This window comes from Leuciscus leuciscus, assembly GCF_965113295.1.
Source record: "Leuciscus leuciscus genome assembly, chromosome: 2".
NCBI classification, from domain to species: Eukaryota; Metazoa; Chordata; class Actinopteri; order Cypriniformes; family Leuciscidae; genus Leuciscus; species Leuciscus leuciscus.
In genome coordinates this window covers 14,830,540-14,852,722 of record NC_138726.1, presented here as the reverse complement: position 1 = coordinate 14,852,722, position 22,183 = coordinate 14,830,540, and the positions used below count along the sequence as shown (strand labels likewise).

General features: G+C 37.9%; 1 protein-coding gene across 1 annotated transcript in view; it reads right to left on the bottom strand.

Moving 5' to 3' along the window:
- Positions 1-1,879: 1,879 nt before the first annotated feature.
- LOC309492903 (uncharacterized protein) overlaps positions 1,880-22,183 on the bottom strand; it is a 44,778-nt gene continuing 24,474 nt past the window's right edge. Inside the window, exons 7-14 of the mRNA XM_082161943.1 lie at positions 21,545-22,084; positions 17,170-17,244; positions 12,601-13,253; positions 11,723-11,818; positions 8,092-8,325; positions 7,438-7,585; positions 3,087-3,113; positions 1,880-2,963 (exon numbers count right to left, since the gene is read on the bottom strand). Of these exons, the coding sequence (XP_082018069.1) occupies positions 2,410-2,963; positions 3,087-3,113; positions 7,438-7,585; positions 8,092-8,325; positions 11,723-11,818; positions 12,601-13,253; positions 17,170-17,244; positions 21,545-22,084 (2,327 nt within the window). The 3' untranslated portion in view covers positions 1,880-2,409. The remainder of the gene's footprint in view (positions 2,964-3,086; positions 3,114-7,437; positions 7,586-8,091; positions 8,326-11,722; positions 11,819-12,600; positions 13,254-17,169; positions 17,245-21,544; positions 22,085-22,183) is intronic.

Here is a 22,183-nt window from a genome sequence, read left to right as displayed (position 1 = left end):
GACATAGCCTTCCTCAATCAATATTAAATCAAGGTTATATTTTCACAGAATGTTCTTTACATTATGTTGGAGGATTTTTTTATCTTTTTGATCAAATCTATTTTTTGATCTCATCTTCAAATTGCATTCTTTTAATTCTTCTGAGGTAAATCCAAGGTAAACAGCACAGCACAGTACAAATGTGGACGCACTTGAGAAACTGTACCTCTCTCGTTGCTTTCATACGGATTACTTAAACAGAGAATATTTGTTTTTGATATAATTTACATCATTTAAAAATAGAGACTTCAATCTTTGTAAAGACATATGTCTCAAGTCTGTGTGACGAGCATTCGCTGAATTACAGATGATTTTCTGTCCGTTTCAGAATGAACTTCACATTGAGAAAGACGGCAGAATGCGCATCATGTTTATTTTCTTTATTTTACGAAAAACAATATTCTGTTTTTATTATGAGTACACACAAATAAAAGAAGACATTTAACAGTTTTGGATGATGTATAACACTTATATGTAAGATCAACTTCTTGCATATACTTTCTTGAAAGGAGTAAGACTCTGAGGCAATGTCGCTCAGCGGCCCTTTATATACGGAACAAGTCCGCTTAAGCACCATTGGCCATTGTGGAACAACAGCGTTATTCAATTAGGCTTCAGTATTTCTTGGTTAAAGGTTTTCCATAGTCATGATTCAGAAGACGCAATGTCGAGAGAATCGAAATTGAAAAGGAACCCACAGCGCAGAGTCACATACAAATTGACTGTTTTTTCATTTGTTCATGAATCAGAAAATTGCTGCTTCTCAGCTAACGCAGAGGTCCTCTGAGAAATCTAACCCTGTCTGGATAGGATATGTCTGGGACACCTTATTACTTGGCGAGTTGATTCTCTGTTTATTCTTATTCAAATTTTCATTTCAGCATGAACATTTACCAATATCTTATTTATTCTTATTTTATGACTGTTTGTATTATCTGCTGAGATACATGTTTGAAAGATGTGACATCATCTTGCAACACAAGTTTTCACCTCCTTATAAGCATCACCTAATGATGCACAGACATCAATTCTCCACATACAAAACACAACATGGTGAAACCCAACTAATAATGATAAAAAGATAAACTCTGAACATTACAAAATAAACCAACAACACAATCTGCTAAGAGTGGACCAAAAATAAGTTCAGCATCTCAGATAAAACCATCAAAGAACTACACAGCATAATGTATTTATTCTGCATTGCATGCTGCCTTCACAGTACTTTTGCACTGTAGAAATACATAATGATATTGTTTGTTTACAGTAATTTTTATGGTTTAAAAATGTGACAACTGTTGATTTTACAAGAAATGTTTGAGAGTGAAGTTAGATACAAGAGAAGTCATACTGTTTAATTGCTGTGAAAGTAATGCAGTTATTAACCTGGAATATACAGTAATTTCATTCTTTTTTTTCTTCTTTTTTTATATAACAGTGTAATGATACAAGCTCAGAAATATTTAGAACCTTTTTTAATCTTAATTTATCTTAATTTATTACTTAAGATTACTTTGTGGTAATGCAACTGTTTTGCATATTCATGTACATGAATGTGTATGTCAGGCCATAAATTCACAATAACTTTGCATGAGCGCTTGCTTTGGTGTTGCTACCCCTTTGCCACCTAATAAACCATTTTCTAGATTCGCCCCTGCCAAGGTCGGTCATATTAGTCTAGCAGTCTATATTGCCTGTCTCCTAAACTGGAAAAACAAATTGGTGTAAAAACAATTTTCACTCATAAATTACAATAAATTTCAAGTAACACACTGAATTAAGTATGACATTTTGAAGTAGAAAAAAAATCAATAGTATTTACTGCTTCGGGGAAAAAATTACAATGTGTTTTTAATTGTATTGAATATTTTTTAACTAGTCCATGTAAACAGTAAAAATGTAAACACATTTCCCAAAAGGCTGACCAAAAGTTATATCAAAATTGTATATTTTAATTAACATGTTTGAAAATGTATACTTTTAATACTGTACACCATTTTCCAATAACACACCAACAAAAATAATGGTGAAGCTTGCAGTGGTATTTTAATAGTTTGATATGTGGAAATAAGTCTATTTCAGTATAAGTTTATTTCAACATTCAGTTATTCAATTATACACATAATGCATTAAGTAAAAATATGTAAACATGGATTATACTTATTAATTTGTTTTGAATGCTTTGGTTCTTTGTCATAATTGCTTTTGTATGGCCATGCAATAAAACTGATGACTTTTTTGTAGAAATATCCATATAACAGTCAGGAAATAAAGGCAAAGAAAGCAGTTTTCAAACACACATAGTAACAGGATAGAAACAGCAGTACTGCACGTCATGTCACCAGACCAAGTCATTGTGGAACTCATGTTTCAGCACTGTTTAGTATGAGACGTCTCTTGCATGGGACAGATCATCATAGTGTCAGAGGCCTTATCGCAGCAGTAGAGGTAGAAGAACGGGAAGAGTTTCTCTTTAAACGAATCCACAAAGGTGTAGATGTGACTTTTGTTTTGTACATCATAGAATGACAACTGTCCTTCTTCGTAGTCCACATATACGCCCACTCTCTTCAGCTTGGGCTCGATGGAAAGCAGGAGGGGTGGAGAGGAAGAAGCACGATATTCTCGTCCTTTTCTCATAGCTAAAGCCCAATAACCGTGAGCCGTACTCACCGAAATCCTCCCTTTTCGGTTAACAGATGCCCGGGCGACACCTAGGTACCAGTCGTCCTTCTCGCCCACCTGAACTTCCCAGTAATGGCGTCCGGAGGACAATCCTTCACGGCCGAGTGCAATAACCACCGTATCAAAGCGCTCTGGTGTATCGGGCAGGTCCTGCCATGCTCCGAGATGACGCATCTGACGCCTGTCCTCGGATAGCTGCAGCCAAGGGTTAGCCGTGTCCGGGTCAAAGGTTACATCCACTTCATGGGGACATACAACAGAGACATGAGTAGATTATCAAACAGACCAGGCAGAGATAAACCCACTTGAATGCAAAGTGGTCTAGTGATATTTGACCGATTAAATGATCAAGGAAACATTACCTGAGTACTTCTGAACTCTCCTCAGCTCTGTTTAAGATGACAAAAAAAATAAAATAATAATAAATAAAGTAATTGTTTTATAGGTTGGAGTGTACTTGAGAGGTTTTGCTAATTATTTTACTTTATTAGAACTCCAGAAAAACCTTTTATGTCATGTCATATATTTGCACAATTACAATATATTTAATGATGAAGTTGCAATTTGACACATTTAAAATATGTTTAAAATATACATACATTTAATGTAACATTGAATAATCATTTGTTTGTTAGTCAACACATAAAATGTGTACTTTAAAGCACAACAAAAGATTATTAAAACACAATATTTTAAAATGTAATCTAAAATAAAATAAAAAATTTGACATTATTACAAACTGCACTTTTTAAAAGTGTGCTAAGAAACATAGGGGCAGACAGTTGATCCACACCGCAATCCAGAAGGGGCCGCGCGCAGTAATGCAACGCAGTTTGCTAACCGCCACAACAGAAAAAAGAGAAGACGACAATATATGCACCAACCCCAAACAAGAATTCAGATGACACGGAAGAGCTTGCTAGTAGCTGAGTTTTGCTTAATTTTTGTGACACGCTCCACTAACTTCACGTAAGTGGAAAGGCAGAAAGTGGCATCCTGTTTGTTTTCTTTATTTTACAAAAGCACAATGTTTTATTTTAATTGTGAGTGTTGAGTGTTGAATTATTCAGCTTATCCTGTACTATGTTTACCACACCTCAAAAAAATTGTTCAGATGATGTATTTCAAGACATTTATCATTTCTTATGCATCTAATCCCAAGCCTTCGTTGCTAATTCCAAAAATGTTGTTTTAGAGCTAGTAATAGAAGCTTGAGCCGTTGATAGCAGACTAATGCAGTTATTAGAGATAGAGAGAGAGAGAGAGAGAGAGAGAGAGAGAGAGAGAGAGAGAGAGATGAATCTGAATCTGTGTGTCTCTCAAAAGTGTTCGACAGCAGCGTCTCTACAAAACTTGTAGCTTTTAAATCGCTAAACTATTTTACTGATAAAATCGTCAGAGTAGCGCTTACAATATGTTTCTGTGTGAGTGTGTGTCCCTGCTGTATGTGTGTGAGTTTGAGTGAGAGAGAGAGCGGGAGAAAGAGTAGGCTTTCCGTATATAATAAAACGTAATTTTGTCGCAAAAAATCAATTTTTATCCTATTGTTTACTATAGTTACTTGCCGTTTTGGGCGACAGTGTCGTTTTGGGTTTTTGTTCTTTTGTTCTTTTGTTGTTGTTGGCTATAAGGACCTTTGAAATATCTGAAATCATTTGGTGAGGTATAAACACTAGTGTATGTGTGCATGCTTGCGTGCATGTTTGTATTTATCCTTAGTCCAAATAATCCATGTATCTTTTTTGAAACACAACATTAATCAGAAGTTAAACCTGCCTCTTGGTTAGACTCTAGACTAGACTAAGTCTAGGATTATTTAAAACCATGACAGAGAAAACAGATTCCCTATCAGTCATTCATGTTCGACGTTACGTCCGTTACTGACGAATTGGGATCTCGCCCAAGATCCCAATCACCCTTGAGTGTTAACTAAACTAGCCAATACACATTGGCAAGCGAGATTTGCAAGGAAGCGCGCTTGCATCGTACATTCATCTTTCGCTTCGGAGCTGAGTGTTTCGTTGATTCTGCTCTGCAATCATTGGTACGAGTGTTCTACGAACCCGGAAGAAGCTCTCCAGAGAGTGCTGGTGTGACACCGCTGCAGCGGTGGCCGCCATTTAAAGGGACATTGCACTTTAAAAGAGCATTTTCTCAGCATTCATTGCTGTTGAACTAAAATAGTTTCCGTGCACACTGTAGACTTTCAATAGACTTTAAAAAAAATAGCTTTTTTTCCCTAAAAAAGCAAGCAAGGGTGTGACGTTGTTGTTGTTTTTTTAAAGATGTCATTCCACCTGTGTTTCTGGATGTGGTAGTTTCCTGGCTTCGTCTGACGATCGCTGCCTCACAAGTCTGGGCTTAAAGCACGCTGAGTTGCTTTTGTGGACGAGTCATGTACCCATTGCGGGAAGATGACCTTCGCAGTGCTGCAAGACTCAAGTACCTCAAATGAGGTAAAGTCCCCTCTGCTATGCCCCGATCTAGTTCCTCTGTCTAGCAGAGGGCTACTTCGGTGTATACATAGGGTGACCTGAGGATCACAGTTGAGCTCTCCCGGCGAGTATATCTCCGTAGGCCCCCCACTCCTCAAGCTGTGGAGCTTCCGGGTGAGATTGCTGTGAGGGCTCCGGAGGAGGATCAGACGTTGATCGCTGCGTCAGAGGGTGGGTTAGAATCCTCTGGGGATGAAGATTTCGGTTGAGTTGCCCCCATTAGGGAGAGTAGCGTTGTTCAGCGTTGGCCCTTCACAAGCTCCCGTTTAAAATGTTGACACAGAGACACATTTTTGGATGCATTCAACCCCAAGATTGTTTTTTTGACCTGAAGGGTGCATCCTTTCATGTCTCGATTCTCCCTCAACACAGATCGTTCCTGTGCTTTGCGTTCGAGGATCGAGCATATCAGTTCAAAGTCCTCCCCTTCGGGCTGTCCCTGTCGCCTCATGTCTTCACGAAAGTCGTGGAGGCGGCCCTTGTTCCTATGAGAGAACATGCCATTCAAATGTTCATCTATCTCCACAACTGGCTCATACTGGCCCACTCGCTAGAGCAGTTGTGCGAACACAGGGACCTGGTGCTCCAGCAACTCAGCCATCTGGGGCTTTGGGTCAACTGGGAAAAGAGCAAACTCTCCCCTTGCAGAGAATCTCTTTTCTCTGTGTGCAGTTGGACTCGGTCAGTGGACTCTCAGAGGAACATGCTCAGTTGGTGTTGAACTGCTTGAATTCGTTCAAAGGCAAGATGGCGGTCCCATTGACATTTTTTCAGAGGCTCCTGGAACATATGGCATCCGCAGCTGCAGGCACGCCGCTTGGGTTGCTTCAAATGAGACTGGTTCAGCTCTGGCTTCATAACCGAGTCCCTAGATGGGTATGGCAATGCGGCACGCACCGGGTGGCAATCTCCCTAGTCTGTCGCCAAACCTTCAGCCCGTGGTCAGACCTTGCATTACTGTGGGCAGGAGTTACCCTATAACAAGTGTCCAGGGATGTTGTTGTCTCAACAGATGCCTCTACCACCAGCTGGGGTGCCATGTGCTACGGGCGTGCAGCATCGGGCTCCTGGACAGGACCTCGGCTACACTGGCATATCAACTGCCATGAGTTGCTAGCAGTATGGCTTGCTGGGAGATCACCACCACCAGTGATCTATCATTTTGGAGAGAGCACCCTCTACGACAGTGTTTCTCAACCCTGTCCTGGAGGACCCCAACACTGCACATTTTGAAAGTTTCCTCTTTCTGACACACCCATTTCAGGTCCTGGAGTTTCTTCTAATGAGCTGATGAGTTGAATCAGGAGTGTTTGATTAGGGAGACAAAGAAAATGTGCAGTGTTGAGGGTCCTTCAGGAGCAGGGTTGAAAAACACTGCTCTACGAGACGCGTAGAAACACACGCCTATGCTCTGAAGTGGAACCTGTTCGTTGAGTGGTCTCAACGCACTTCCTTATATACCTCAAGACACTTTCACGTTTCATTGTCCGACATAAAAGTCAGTTTTAATATAAATACTGACAAATACTGTAATACAGACATAAATATCAGTATTACCCAAATTGTGATTTTTTGAAGGTTTTATGCGTCTTTAAAAAGGCAGTTGCTAATAAGTGGCTAAATGGGACTACAGAGGCTGTCAGGGAGATTAAACGTCATCACGGCGAACAGGTCAGCTCAGTCTGCTTTTACAGCCTTGTTATTTTTATAATCATGCTCTAATAAACTATTCTAACTCAAACATTCTAGGAAAATGTTTTTAGATAAAACTGAAAGAGTAGTCGGAAGCTTAGTGGTGGTGACGTTGAAGACATGGGACCGTGGTGTAGTTTGTTTATAGCCGACCTTTAGCTTTTTACCTATGGCTACTGCATTTAGACTTGGGTACATCTGGGGAAATTATCTTGATGGACAAAACGTGTACGTATCATAAACTTTTGTTGATCACAAAGCTTGTTTTTTGCAATAATCCAAAAGCCTATGGGGAAATCCTATTGGGTTTTTGTCAAGGGAACCAGTGTGATGCTAACTGCTAGTTGGCCTACAAAGTGACTTCATACCTGCACTTCACAAGGGCAGGAAGACCCTGACAGTTAATTCTTCATGGTTACAGCCAATCTGCCTTAAAACTGTGCCACTTATTGAGGTGAATATAAAGTATAGGGGCAGAAAAAGAATCATGTGTATTAGTAAAATACTGTAACAGTTAAGTTCTTACCCATTTCTACAAGTTTTTCTACTTCTTCTGTAAGTGTATCTTCTAGTTTGAGTACTGCTCTTCTGGTGGTGCCAACACACTGATCCGCATGCACATAGGTCTCAGACCAGTCTTTAGTGTTTGGATGAGCCATTAATGATGTAAAGTTCTAGAGGAGAAGACAGTGGACATTTTAAAGAAGCTGTGTGGCATACAACAAAGATTAGCAGCAAATTCCCTGTCAAGGAAAGCCTGTTCACTGCCGTCCATATTTGCAATATTTTGGAGCTTCTAATGGCAGCTGCAGTAATGCAATGACTTTACTAATCAGCAATTTGCTCTTTTATTTAGAAGGTGGGACTTATAACACCATATTGGGCATTGCAGTTTCTCCCATTCATAAGTAATATGAGTGTGCCATCTTTGTTATCTAAACTAAACCTTTGAATGTTTGTTGCCATCATTGATCACAAAACACTTTGGAGGTCATTTTTAGCACTGTACAATTATGCAAGTTGCTTATGAGTTTTTAAATAGTCATGGGTCTCTAGATTTGTTTAATCATTCTTAAATTTGAATCAAATAATCCACATCAACAAAATTGACAGTGAAGACTTTTTACATTAGTGTAAAATACATTAGTATTAAAAAAATTATAGGGTAAAAATGATTCACCTGCAGGAAGTGAATGTGGTCTTCAGTGTGTGAGAGATACCCTAACTCTGTGTTTCTCAGTTTCAGAACATCTATTTCCTGCTCCAGTTCTTGAATTTGTTTGTTGGCCCAGCTCTCTGTCTTCTTCTGTTTCTCCTCGATGTCCAGCACCAGCTCGGCCTGGACCTTCTGGACTGCTCGGATCAGATCCAAGAATACCTGCATGCTGTCCTCAATTTCTCTCTGAGCGCTGCTCTATGTTTGGGAGGAGATACACACTAATCAGTGCAGACATAAATAAAAACGTTTGTTTGAAATGTTTAGCACATATATATCACCATGACCTAATTAATAATAATACCTTTGGATATAGTTCTTTAACCATTTGAATGAGCTCTATGGAAGGTTTTTTTGGTAAAAAATCTGTTATTGAGCAAGAACATAATAAATCAAATTATCTGTTTCTAAAACTGTCTTGAGCCTGACGTCCTGTTGACGTCAGAAACCGGCGTCGGACAGACGTTGGATTTTGGTTGGAAATGAAAGTCGGGTTAATGTCAGAACATCAACCTGATTTAATTTTTCAACATTGGGTTTGATCTTCTAAATGTGAATTTTGCCATTGTTTTGGAGCACACTCTTATAGATAACAGTAAGGGTAACATATTCATACTAAAAGCCTAAAAACTTTAAGTAGGGCACTATTTGAGGGAACAGCCATTTGGGTGTCCGAAACCATTATGGACGTTATTGAGTGAACTTATTCAATCTCACATTCAATCCCACTACTGGAACTGTGTTCTAGAAATACATTTGATATTGATATGAGGGTAGGCAGGATAGATTCAGAGGCATAAGGTACTGTAAGTATTACATACAACAATGCAACAATAATAAAACAATGCATTGACATTTACTTTTTACTTTTGATACTTAAGTACTTTTAAAAATGTGTAGGGGAGAGCGGGGCACAAAGTAACGCTTTTTGACTTTCTCAGTTTGTGTAAATCTACTTATGGTTCAGAGTATTTATTTTTTCCCACATTACTTTCCCACATGTCTAGTACAATTATGTGTTTTTGTTTTATTAATACAGTATATACTTTTTTCTTGATATACCCCGAAAGAATGGAAGTGAAATGTGACAACATGCCCCATAGGTGGGGTACATTGTAACATGTGTGGGGGCACATTGTAACATAACATATGACAGCTTAAAATGTTATCTGATCTAATAAAAAAAATATACAAAACAAACTAAAATATTTTCTAAATAAAATACAATTAAAAAAAAATTTCATATAAAATAATGGCAATTTTTAATAATTAAATATAAACTCATTTTTGAGTTTTGACTACGAACACATGAAAACACAGCTATACAACATAGTTCAAAACAAATAAATAATTTGTAATTTTTGAACATTGACTCTCAGTCTTTATTCACCTTTTTCTCACGTTTTCTCAATAAAATTAATAAAAGTATAGAATATAATAGCATATTTCTAATAGGGGCACATTGTAACGCAGTGTTACAACATGCCCCCGCCTGCACAACTGGGATTTAAACCCTGCTAGTGTCTTCTGCTAGTTAGTGAAGCATTAAAGAACTATCTCAACAGTTAAATAACATCTTGGAGATTAAAATAATATCAGATTTGTCTTATTTTAAATAAACACAAAAAATAGAGATGAAAAATTAACTTAAGTAAGACATTTACTTTTGCTATGGTTTAATAAATGTCTATGGATATCTTCCCAAAAAAAAAAAACATTTTGGCGGATTTTTTTTTTCTATATAGTGTTGATATGGCAACTAGTAAATACACAAAGTTTCGTCATCCAAGCATGTGCGGAAGTATTTAAAACAAGCGTGTTACAACTAGCCCCGCGTTAGGTTGTGCCCCGCGCTCCCCTACTTCTGTACTTTTACTTAAGTAAAAATCGGTCTTTACAGCTTTTACATGTAACGGAGTAATATTTGACCAGTAGTATCTGTACTTTCACTCAAGTAAAGAAGTTGTGTACTTTGTGTACTTGTGTCCATCTCTGCGGATATTCATCTTTTTTGCAACACGGAGGAATATTTTCTTTGAATGTGTGAATATTAAAATAGAAGAGAATATTGAAATTACTTCCACATTTCAAAATAAGTTGGATAGGTCTAAATAACTAGAAGAATAACAAAGTGCAGTAAACTGTAAAACTATTTGCGATACAAACCAGTGTTTAGGATTATGATAATGAAATTACAATAATATGATAGCAAATATAACAGTGTGCAATATCAAGCAACTTAAAGTACCCATGAAATCAAAATTGAAGCTTTTAGTGTGGAATGTGTTATCCTTAAGGTTATCTATAAAGTGTGCTCCAAAATAATTACAAAATTCACATTTAGAAGAGAGTGCAATTCACATAAGCGTACAAACCTTACAGTCTCTCACTTCCGCCAATAGGAACAATGATCACTCTGCACTTCAGCTTCTAATCAGATTTTCTGTCAAATCAATGCTTTCTAGATCTGAAGTGTCCCACCCCCTATAAATAGACCCTGAAGCTTGTAGTACAGCTAAAATAACTGGAAGCAAATGAAACCAGAACCTTCGCACATTCAGGTTATTCAAATGAACGTGTTAACAAGGTGGGTTACTGCGCAACACAATGCATTGGTCATCTGAGGAATTATATGTTGTTAAATAAAGAAAAGTCCGGAAATACAACTCGTATCAACATCGGACTGCTACAGCTCAGAGACTTCAAAGGATTTAAAACCAACCCAGAGATTGCTTCGTTTTTTTTTTTTTTTCTTGTTTTTTTTTTACATATAAGATAGCCTATAGCAATCACTATACTTAATTAAATAAAGGAATTCAATAATTAATGAAAATAATTAAAGAGAACAAGGAAAAATAAATAAAAAGATGGGGAATTTGGCCATTTATAATTATTGGGGGGTGTTGTATATTGATTTGACATCATCGTGACTTGTCCCCCTCATTGTCTATGGTGGTTACGACCCTGCTACACTGACAGCTTTACCTCAAACCATCATATTTATTTGCGCTGAATAGTTGGCTGCATCCGAATTTGCATACTCTCTTGAGTAGGTACTTATTTTGATTAAGTAATTAATTACCGCGTGTGTGCTATAATGTACTGTACGTGCTATATAGTACGAATATGTGTAGAATGGATGTAATCTGGACGTACTACATTCACCATGTTGTCATTATCAAATGACCTACCAGCATCAGTTGTCTCTCATCACTGCAATTCACAAATCCTCTCCCGTGGCCTCATGGATAGTAAAGTGTCCATCATATGCACACTTCAGAACCTCATCTGGGTACTTTTTGCATACTCTTTTATGGGCACTGTGAATTTGCACAAACTACTCTTGTCGCATACTGTTTTCACCAACTATATAGTAGGGAAGTATACAATTTTGTATGCAGCCAATGTTCCTTGCGGGTAACTTGCAGTTTTAAGCATCAACAACTAGTTGCAAAAGTTGCAAAGTGTACCTTTAAGTCACACCAGCCCGAGGATCTCTGTGGATTAGTATTGAAGAAGAGAAAGGCTATAGCATCTACCCATGTTAACTAATGTGAAACTAATCTGATAGACATACATACACACTTAAACTTACTTTGTTCAACTCTATGGAGTGTTTGATATCATCAACTTTCTTCAGTCGGTCCTGAATCATCTGCTGAACTTCAGTTTCAGTTTTCCTCAACAAGGCCTGTCAATCACAATATATTGTGTTAAACTTTTTAAACCTGCTCTGGCATAGCTCTTTTTAGTGACGTAGTCTATCTGTATCCTAGTAAATCCTTGTAAAGCACAATTACAAAGTGAAGCATCCTTGGTTCCTGAAGTATTTTTCCAATTCATTTTGACTATTAAGCCATTAATTTCCATAAAATACTGCTAATTGTACAATAGAATTAATATTTTTTATGTATTTACTTTTTTAGGAAATATTACTGCTTTTATATACTTATGCTACAAAATCACACATTAGCTAACATTAGCAAACCTGTAGTTTTCTTAATCCTAAAGACATTGGTTAGCTTGTTCTGGTGTGTTTGATTAGGGTTGGAGCTAATATCTGCAGGATAGTGGCCCTGCAAGACTGAAGTTGGCCATATTTACATGATCTGATTACTTTATTCAGCTAGTAACAAGTAATGAGTAAAGCAATGTTTACTTTTTCAAATAAGTAAACTTCTAATTTTATTTTTTACTCGAATACTGCTTTTGCCCCCATGTTGAGAGAAATGTGGGTTTGTGTAGAGGTGTGCCAGCACTGGAATAATTGTAGCATTTATGAGCATGATGGGTATTGCAGTGTTTGTCATGCTTATCAGTGACATACAGAGCGTGTAGCTTCCTATCCAGTCCACCGCAATATTTTTAGTACTGTAAATCGAAGCGTTTCACTGTCATGATCCAGTAGTTCGTTATTTATAGTGGACAAAACAATAGAATTGGCCCTTTACCAATGAGAAGTGGCACTTTTACCTTTTTCTCTGTCCACTCTCGTTCGACAGGAACAGTGTAATGTGCCCTGTGGTCCATCTCAGTGCACAGCACACACACAATGGTCTGATCCTTCTTACAGAACAGCTCCAGCAACCTCTCGTGCTTCTTACACATACGGTCCTCAAGGTTCTGCACAGGTTCGATCAGCTTGTGTTTGGTGAAGCGGGCAGTGTGCGTCTTCAGATGCTCCTCACAGTAAGACGTTAAACAAACCAAGCAGGACTTCACCGCCCGTCGCTGAGGCCCAGTGCACACATCGCAGGACACCTCCTGTGCCCACGGTCCATTAGGAGGAATCAGTTCAGGCATTTCTGTAGGGAGCTCCTCATGGGTCCTGATACCTGGGTCCAGCTGCATTGTCTTCTGAAAGTCCGCGACTGGATTGGATTTCATTGCCTTAAATTTATCAGCGATTTCCCTCAGCACTGTGTTGATGCTGATGTCGGGCTGCTTGAAGAATGTCTTTTTGCACATCGGACACATAAAGAGGGCACTGGACTTCCAGTAGCTGCCGATGCAGGCCATGCAGAAGTTGTGTCCACAAGGGATGGAGACAGGGTTTGTAAACACATCCAGACAGATGGAACAGTGCACCTGCTCCTCGGCTAACATGCTGGTGGGAGATGCCATTCCTATAGAGACACAGGGAGAAGCATGTGCCCTCAAAAAAGCTGTAGTCTTCCTGCTTTGATCAAAAGAAACTTTAAAATGGACAACTTCTCTCTAAACTTGTCAATATTGTTTTCCCTGAAACAATAAGCTTTTTGAAGTTTATATACCAAAACTACTTTTGAGGGGGAAAAAAATGGAAAAAAATAATTAGATAATAATTTTACAGGTTACAAAGTTTATAGCATCTTAAAGCGTCTTAGATTATTAAAGTCAACATGAAATACCATTCACAGCCAATTTTACTTCCATAATGTAATGTGTTTTATGAGAAAAACATTCTGTAGCAGAATGGATCAGGACCTAAATGTAAATTTCATGCTCTTGAGAGCTAATCTTAAAGGACAAGTTCGGTATTTTACACTTAAAGCCCTGTTTACAGATCGTATCTGATGAAATAGAACGGTTAAGATAAAAATTTGGACACATGCTGCTGTCCCGAGAATTTTAGGTTTATTTCGCTTCCCCCCACCACCCCCACAATGGTTGTCTATATGCACTGGAAGATTCCATCCTAAAAACACATTAAACTTTCGTTTACAAAGACGTGAAACTCACCGAGTGGTCAGGGGGTGTTCACTGATATGTTCCATCAAAAATCGCTGAAAAAGATGCATTCCAACAGGTTTTATCGTAGTTTTTGTCCAACTCCATTGACTTAATAGGACGTGCTGTGAGACCGCAGCACCTTTACGATATTACTCCGCCGCTTCTTCTTCTGCTTCTTCTGTGTATTCAATGAAATGCCCGTGGTTTGCTTGCAATTGGCAAAGGTGCATTATCGCCACCAACTGGGCTGGAGTGTCTATTATTCAAGCTCTCAACGGAAGAATCACGGGTGTGACGCGTTTGGCAATATAGGTCCACAAAAGCGAAATAAACCTAAAATTCTCGGGACAGGAGCATGTGTCCAAATTTTAATCTTAACCGTTCTATTTCATCAGATACGATCTGTAAACAGGGCTTTAAGTGTAAAATACCGAACTTGTCCTTTAACATTTGTGACCCTGGATCATAAAACCAGCCACAAGTCGCACGGGTATATTTGTGGCAATAGCCAACAATACATTGTATGGGTCAAAATTATATATTTTTCTTTTATGCCAAAAATCATTAGGATATTAAGTAAATATCATATTCCATGAATATATTTTTTAAAGGGATAGTTCACTTTGAAATTAAATTTTGGTATGTTTTAGCTTATCTCAAGGGCATCCAAGATGTAGGTGTCTTTTTTTCCGCAGTAGTTTCAATTTTGATATTTTTAGGTCAAACCGTTCTTGTCTGTCAGTCATATAATGCAGGTCATGGTCACTGTCTCAAAGAGCATGCACAGAGTCCAAATTAAAACAATTCCCCATCGTCCAAATTAAACAATTCCCCATCGTAAGAACAAATTGATGGCCTAAGACACGAAACGAGCGGTTTGTGTGAGAAAACGAACAGTATTTATATCGTTGTTACCTCTTGTACACAGCCACGTCCAAGTGATCTGAGAGCGCGGGCGGGTATAGATATATACACTAGATGTCGCCTTGGCTACGGTTTCGTTCCAATGATCTGCAGTAGCCAAGGCGACTTCTATTGTATATATCTATACCCGCCCGCGCTCTCAGATCACTTTCTCACACAAACCGCTCGTTTCGTGTCTTAGGCCATCAATGTGTACTTACAATGGGGAATTGTTTTAATTTGGACTCTGTGCATGCTCTTTGAGACAGTGACCATCGACCTGCATTATATGACTGACAGACAAGAACGGTTTGACCTAAAAATATCTAAATTGAAACTACTGCGGAAAAAAAGACACCTACATCTTGGATGCCCTTGAGGTAAGCTAAAACATACCAAAATTTTATTTCAAAGTGAACTATCCCTTTAAATTTCCTACCGTAAATATATAAAACATTTTTTTTTTTTTTTTTTATTGCAGCACAGTCGCGAACATAAATGGACAACTTTAAAGGTGATTTTCTCAATGTTTCAATTTTTTGCACCCTCAGTGTAACGATGCGGTTGAAACAGGAGGAAGCAGAATCCAAAATTTGACAAATTCAGACTCAGACTAGGGAACATAACTCAGGAACAGAACAACCAACAGACAACATCAAGAAATCACAAAGACTGAACTAGACACAGGGCTTAAATACATAGGCAAACAAGCATAACAAGATAACAAGGGGGCGTGGTTAATCAGGAACACCTGGGAAGACTAATAAACAAAAAAAACTACAAAGGACTACAAAACATGGCACAGGACAGGAAATGACAAAAAGTCCATACAAGACAAGGGGAACACAAGACAGGAATTATGACACTCAGATTCCAGATTTTCAAATAATTGTATCTTGACCAAATATTGTACCCTGGAAATCCAGAGTTCTCGCGAGAGCACAAGTTGAATTTGCTCAGCGAGTTACTCTGGTGTCGAGTAATGATGCTCATTAAATATGCCCTTGTATCCGAGCTGCACCAATCACATCGGGTTATCTGATATAGGCGGACCAGAGGCGAGCTAAACAGATGACGACAGCGCTGTGACGTCGAAGTCATTAGTAAACATTGCAAGATGGCTATGGATGAACACCAGTTGTTTGAAACTGCTTTGGCCGCTACAATGAATGAGTTAGACTTGGCTTTTTATCTAAAAGAGGAATAGAATACGGCGCTCGAATCTTTCCTTTGCAAGAAGGGCGTTTTTGCTGTTTTGCCGATCCGTAAACGGTAAGAGTCTAATCTACCTGTTAGCTTCGCTGGTAGCTAAGCGTATGGGGCTTGTTGTGATTGGTCGTAGTGTTATCCAGTTGCGTGCAGTGAGATTTTCAAATGCATGCTTGGTGCCGCCCCTCGAGCTGGCCGATTTTCATTAGTCGATGCCAGACCATTAATCTTTCAGATTTAGGTCTGGATTTCCAGGCTACAAATATTGTACTATCCTAACAAACCATACATCAATGGAATTATTGGCTTATTTATTCAGCTTTCAGATGATGTATAAATCTCAATTCAATTTGTTTTTTACCCATGTTTTGTGGTCCAGGGTCACATATTTTAATGGAAAACAATTATTTTCATTACTTTTTCATTATTTGCTAAGATTTTAGAAAGGTTGCATTACATATACTCTAAAACTTAGATATGCCTATTAAAACAGATGAAAAGGAAAGTCGTTTCAGAGCATTACAAAGATTGCCATGGTCATGGAATAGCGTTGATGATGAATGGTGCACATTAAGACTAGGAATGTGTATTATTAAGAAACTCACAGTAATAATACATTTTGAACTCACATTGACTTTAAACTGTTGAAATGTCGTCCTATAAAACTAGAACAAAACTAGCACAAACAGATAAATTACCAGTCTTTTTTAAACTGACTTGGTGGCATTATAGACAGCTATGCCGTGTGCTAAATATACAGTCATTTGGATTTGATTAGCAATCCGGCTGTTGGCTTGTGCTCTTAGCAACATGCAGTGGTCTTTGACACAGAAAGACTTCAGGAATTTGTAAAGCCTGGCTATTCATAGAAGATTATCATCACTCCAAAAATACTAGGCTTCCCATACTCTTGCTTCTGCTCCTGTCTCATAAACAACACCTGCATGCAATTTTTGGATCTATATCACCATTTTGTCTATAGTTTTTAATAGCTGTTTATCAAACATATTTTTGCAGATAAATTATTTTTCATTATTAGTAGTTGGAAGAGTTCCAAGTTGATTTTAGCATGCTTTCATTAGCAAATGTGTCCTTTTCTATACATTTTGGCTATGCATTTGCTGAAATGACATGCAGAACATGCAGTTTCCTCAATCATCTTCATTCATCCAAGCATTTTTGACTTGAAGAGTCACAGTGTTTTTAGAGGAGACTCACCGGCTGTCTGTTGCAGCTGAATGCCACTGACCACAATGACCGTCCTAGACTGGACAGCAGTGACATGCGGCACAGCTGACAGCCCCTGTTACCCTGAAATATCCCCCCTTACCCCTCCCCCTTAGCCCAGTTTCACTTTTACACCGTAGACTACATGGGATCTCTTCTAGCCTCAGGAAATATTAACCATTCACGGTCCGTAGTTTTTTGTCTTGTTTAGCAATTAGGGTAGAGTGGGTGAAAGGAGACTGTGTAATGTTTTTTTGTTAAACAAAAGTTAAATGTTCTAGATGTTTTACAGCATTTACAGTGGCGGTTCTAGAGGGGGGCCAGGGGGGGCCAGTGCTCCTGTGACAACAAGCTTGGACCCCCTTGTGGCCCCCCTAAATGTGGAGTGTGAAATAATTTTTACAAAACTGTTTTTTGCTATCGTTGTTTTTCACATGATCCGTTATTAGACAGTGGCAACACGGAACACAAATGTAACCCTAGAGGGACTGCTTAAATCGGATCTGCAGGTTTTTTTCTATTCAGAAGTTGGTGGACGTTTTGCGCAAATATTATAGTTAAAGCAAAGAAGGAAATATAGAGGTGAGTAAAGTTGTTATGTTGTATTTGTATTAAATGCATTACAGAAGTGTAACGTTAGATCAGCTAATCTTAACCTGGCCGTTTGTTAGTTTGTGGCAGTTTGAAAAAGGATCAAATTATGATCAACAAACTCATGATGCTGAGTATTTTTACTTAAACAGGGATGCAAACAGCACGCTTTTCTACGCCTCTTTTTCACGTCAGTTTGGGTGACTTGGGTCTGAGAGGGTCTGATTATAATTTCACAAAGTCATCTGAAGCCATTCCATAGCTTAATGTGAGGGACAGAAGTCTATTTAAATCATTAAATTAAAGTTTATGGAAACTCGTTTTCCCTCATCTGTCAATCATTCTCCATTCAGTATTCAAACAGCGTGCGCACCTCGTCCGGTTACAGCAGGATGCACGGTAAAACTCTCTCCAATATGATATTCACATTATAATGCTTGATCTGTAGATAAAAGGCTGTGGATTTGCATAAAATGACTTTATTTTGTGTCTTTGTATTTTATGTTTGTTGCTGTTTTAAAACGACTCGCTACCGTGTGCCTGTTCACACCACAAGGACTATGAATCGGCATCAAACGCACAATAACTGGAATTTAAAACTTCACTATGTGAAGAAACAAATGATCAATAAACTGTTGGACAGATAGAGGCTACACTAGGATTTGTGCGCGCGACATTTCTTCGCTTTGTGCCGTGAACTTTTTAATGCGCACTTGTGCAGCGCAGCGCTACACACTGTGACTCCATGTTGCTTTGAGCACATCATTCTGCACCCGCGATGCGCATACGCGCTTTGTGCGCTCTGTTTTGAAGCGTTTCATATCATATTATCATGGTTTTTCCTATATTTTTATACCTAGCCTGCACAATACATTTAAAATAAGCATAATTTAATTGTATATTATACTGTATGCACTAAAGCTGGTGAAAACCTATCTCAGGTCCACAATGTCAGATGACAGATTAAGCAATTTAGGTGTTCTAAGTATTGAGTCAAGGAGGGCAAAGGCCTTAAATCTAGATGAATTTGCTGATCTTTTTGCAAAAAAACACAAAAATCGTAGAATACAGTTGATGTGACTGATTCTGAATATGTAATGCAAATCTAAAAAATATAATGGAAATGCAAATACATTGTTGAATGATTGTTAACATGGTATTTTGCCTGTTAATGCCTATAGTGCAGTGCAGAAAATGATATGACAACAGTAAGGTCTAAATGTAACTGGCCCCTCTAACAGTACAACTGGTGTACAAAATCTAATTATAATGACAGACATTATTACATTTACATTTTGTAAGAGTATTGAATTATCTGGGTATATAAGGAAAAGGTGCAGAAAAGTTTGGGGAGTCTGTTGACTTCCCAGTTCCCACACAACCGCTGTGTGTAATTTTTGATGCCAGGTAATTGCTACAAATTTCTCTATTTCTGAATTGTTGTTATGATATGGTTAACTGATGATTTTATTCTTATGAATTGGATTTTGAATTATTGCTTCATTACCTGGTCAATAAATTGTAAACGTTTGATTTTATTCTGACCGACTCTGAGATTTGTTTTTCCCAAGTAGATTATCGGAGTTTGCGTCAGAGATTAGTGACAACTAATACCTGATATCAGATTCAAGTGTGCTTGAATGAGGAGACGAGTTATTTTCCGTCTAGAATCAGCAAATGATGTTTGATCAACCTAGATTTGGATGTGTCTAATTACCACTGTTCTAATTTACTTTACTTTAGATAAGTGCACGTGGGATGCCACAAGATTTGCCAAACCAAAGCCATTTTTAAGAAAGGTAAAGTTGATTGACTGATATCTTTTAATGGTGGTCAAGACCTCTACTAAAGTAAACGATTGAATTAAGTTCCTGAGGGGCATTCAAGGGGGCTATGTATATATATATATATTTGATTGTGCGAGTGTGAATGCGGCAAATCCCAAATATTTAGCCAATTACCTCTGTTTTGATAATCGGAACTGACCAACTGTGCCGGAGACCTGGTGTGGAACTCGAAGCGATATAGTTTCCTGATCTAACGGGTAAAATATAATCAGAGTTTAAAAGAATATTCAAATATTCGTTCACTTTCATGATGCACAGACATCATTCAAATCTTTTTCATTTATGGAGTCAGATGAAACAACGAGTTATTACATGTGAGAAAATATATTGCATTTAATCTTGTTGTGTTGCATAATACGCAGAGAAACCTTCCCCGTATTATTGGAAACCCCCATTGGACCAATAGACGGGCTTACAATAGCGTCACAGTCCAGCTTAAGTAAGTTCAGTGATGTTTCATTTTTGTTTTAAAAAAATGTCCCATAAAATTTAAAACACTAAGTCCAAATATTTTTATTCAGCCTCCTAGTTAGATTACATTTGATGGAATAACAAAAGATGTGTTATTCAGACCATGGCAACTACAGTAAGTAGTTGGGGAAAGCGATGCCTCCTGGGGGCGTTTTACCCCACAGACTGGGTTTGAAAAAAATTGTCATTCTAAAAATATAATTATACTTTCCTTAAATAACACGTACTCCCTCACTACAGGCCTTACTCTTTTCATCTATAACTGTGATGTTCTGCAAAACAACAAGCTTTAAAACAAAACAAAAAATCCGTTTTCTTAGGTAGGTACATCACCAGTGTAAGCTTCATAGTGAATACTTCTACATCACTCTGATTCACATAGTGAATGTAGAACTACTATCTATTAGTTAATGACATGACAAATTAATGTTATTAATTAATACATTTTATTCAAAAGTTCTGGAAAACTCATAGAAAACTTGTATCCAAACATTATGACACCCCGTTATAAAGATTAACACAGGAAAATACAAGTGATCTGATCTATAAAGTTGATATATTCTCCATTTAGCTTATGTAAATTGTAATAATATCCATCCATTTGAAAGTAAAACAAATCTAGATGTATAAACATTTGGGATATAATCTGGATTGTAGCAAGTTATTACAATTAATAACTACTCAAAAGTGGAATGGTCACATAGACATGGAACAAGATTTATATATATATATTTTTTTTTTTTTATTAATGTTTTTTTTTATGTTTTGAAGTTTCTAATGCTCACCAAGCTGCATTGATTTGATGAAAAATACAGTAAAAAAAAACTTTAATATTGTGAAATAATATTACATTTAAACCATTTTTTATTTTAATGTATATTAAAGAGTAATTTATTCCTGTGATGTCAAAGTCAAAACCATTACTCCAGTCTTCAGTGTCACATGATTCTTCAGAAATCATTCTAATATGCTGAATTGTTGCTCAAGAAACATTTCTTATCATCAATGTTGATATGGAGACTGTTTTTTCAGGATTCACTGATGAATAGAGAGTTCAAAATAACAGCATTTATTTGAAATAGAAATATTTTGTAACATAAAGTATTTACTTTATCTTTTGGTTTAATTGAATGTGTCCTTGATGAATAAGACTTAATTTCTTGTTTACTGACCTGAAAGTTTTTAAGTATATTTAGTAGTATATTTGTTTTTTGTAACTTTTTGTTTTTATGCATCTTTGAAAGTAACGTACAGTCTTTTTACACAAAATGCATGTGTTCTAAGATCACGCTCCTCTGCCTAAATTTACAAAGTGAACTCTTATAAAATAAAAACATTTAAAAAAAAAAGTGTATTATTTGTCCAGGAAAGTCTTCATTCTTGTGAAAATCAGCAATGTATTCTGTCCAACCCTGAAACCCATGATAAAGGCCCTGAAGTGAGTATGCTGTCTCAGCTGTGTTTGATGGCGGTGATGACCAGTGCTTCTGGGTTCTTTCCGTCCTGGTTGATGCAAGGGCTGAAGATAGGGTAGACACTCTCAGTGAAAGCATCACTAAACGTGTAGAGATGAGAGCGCATTTTCACATCATAGAAGGACACCTGGCCAGCTTCATAGTCCAGAAAGATGCCCAACTTCTGAGGCAGAGTGGTGATATGGAGAGGAACTCTGTGCCCAGCAAGGGCTTTCACTTCTCCGTTTTTCAGCCATAAACACCAGAAGCCGCCCTCTGGACTGAGACGGATCTCTCCTTTGCGTCGTGCCGACCCCCGGGCTACTCCTACGGTCCAGGCTGTCTTATGTCCCATGTCTACCTCCCAGTAGTGTCTTCCGGTGGAAAGACCCTCGCGCGCCAGGACAAACAGTGCTGGGCTGAAGCGTCGCGGCGTGTCGGAATGTGTGGAGCTCTTGCGCTGCTCTTCATAGTGCACCTGCCTTCCGTCCTCGGAAAGACAAAGATCACGCTGAGCTGTGGCAGGATCCAAGATCACCTCACCTACAGAGAAAACCAAAATCATGTGTGTTGAACACAAAAATAGACACACAGAAGTGTTTCAGTTGATTTGATTCAGCTATAGATCCACAAATACATGAA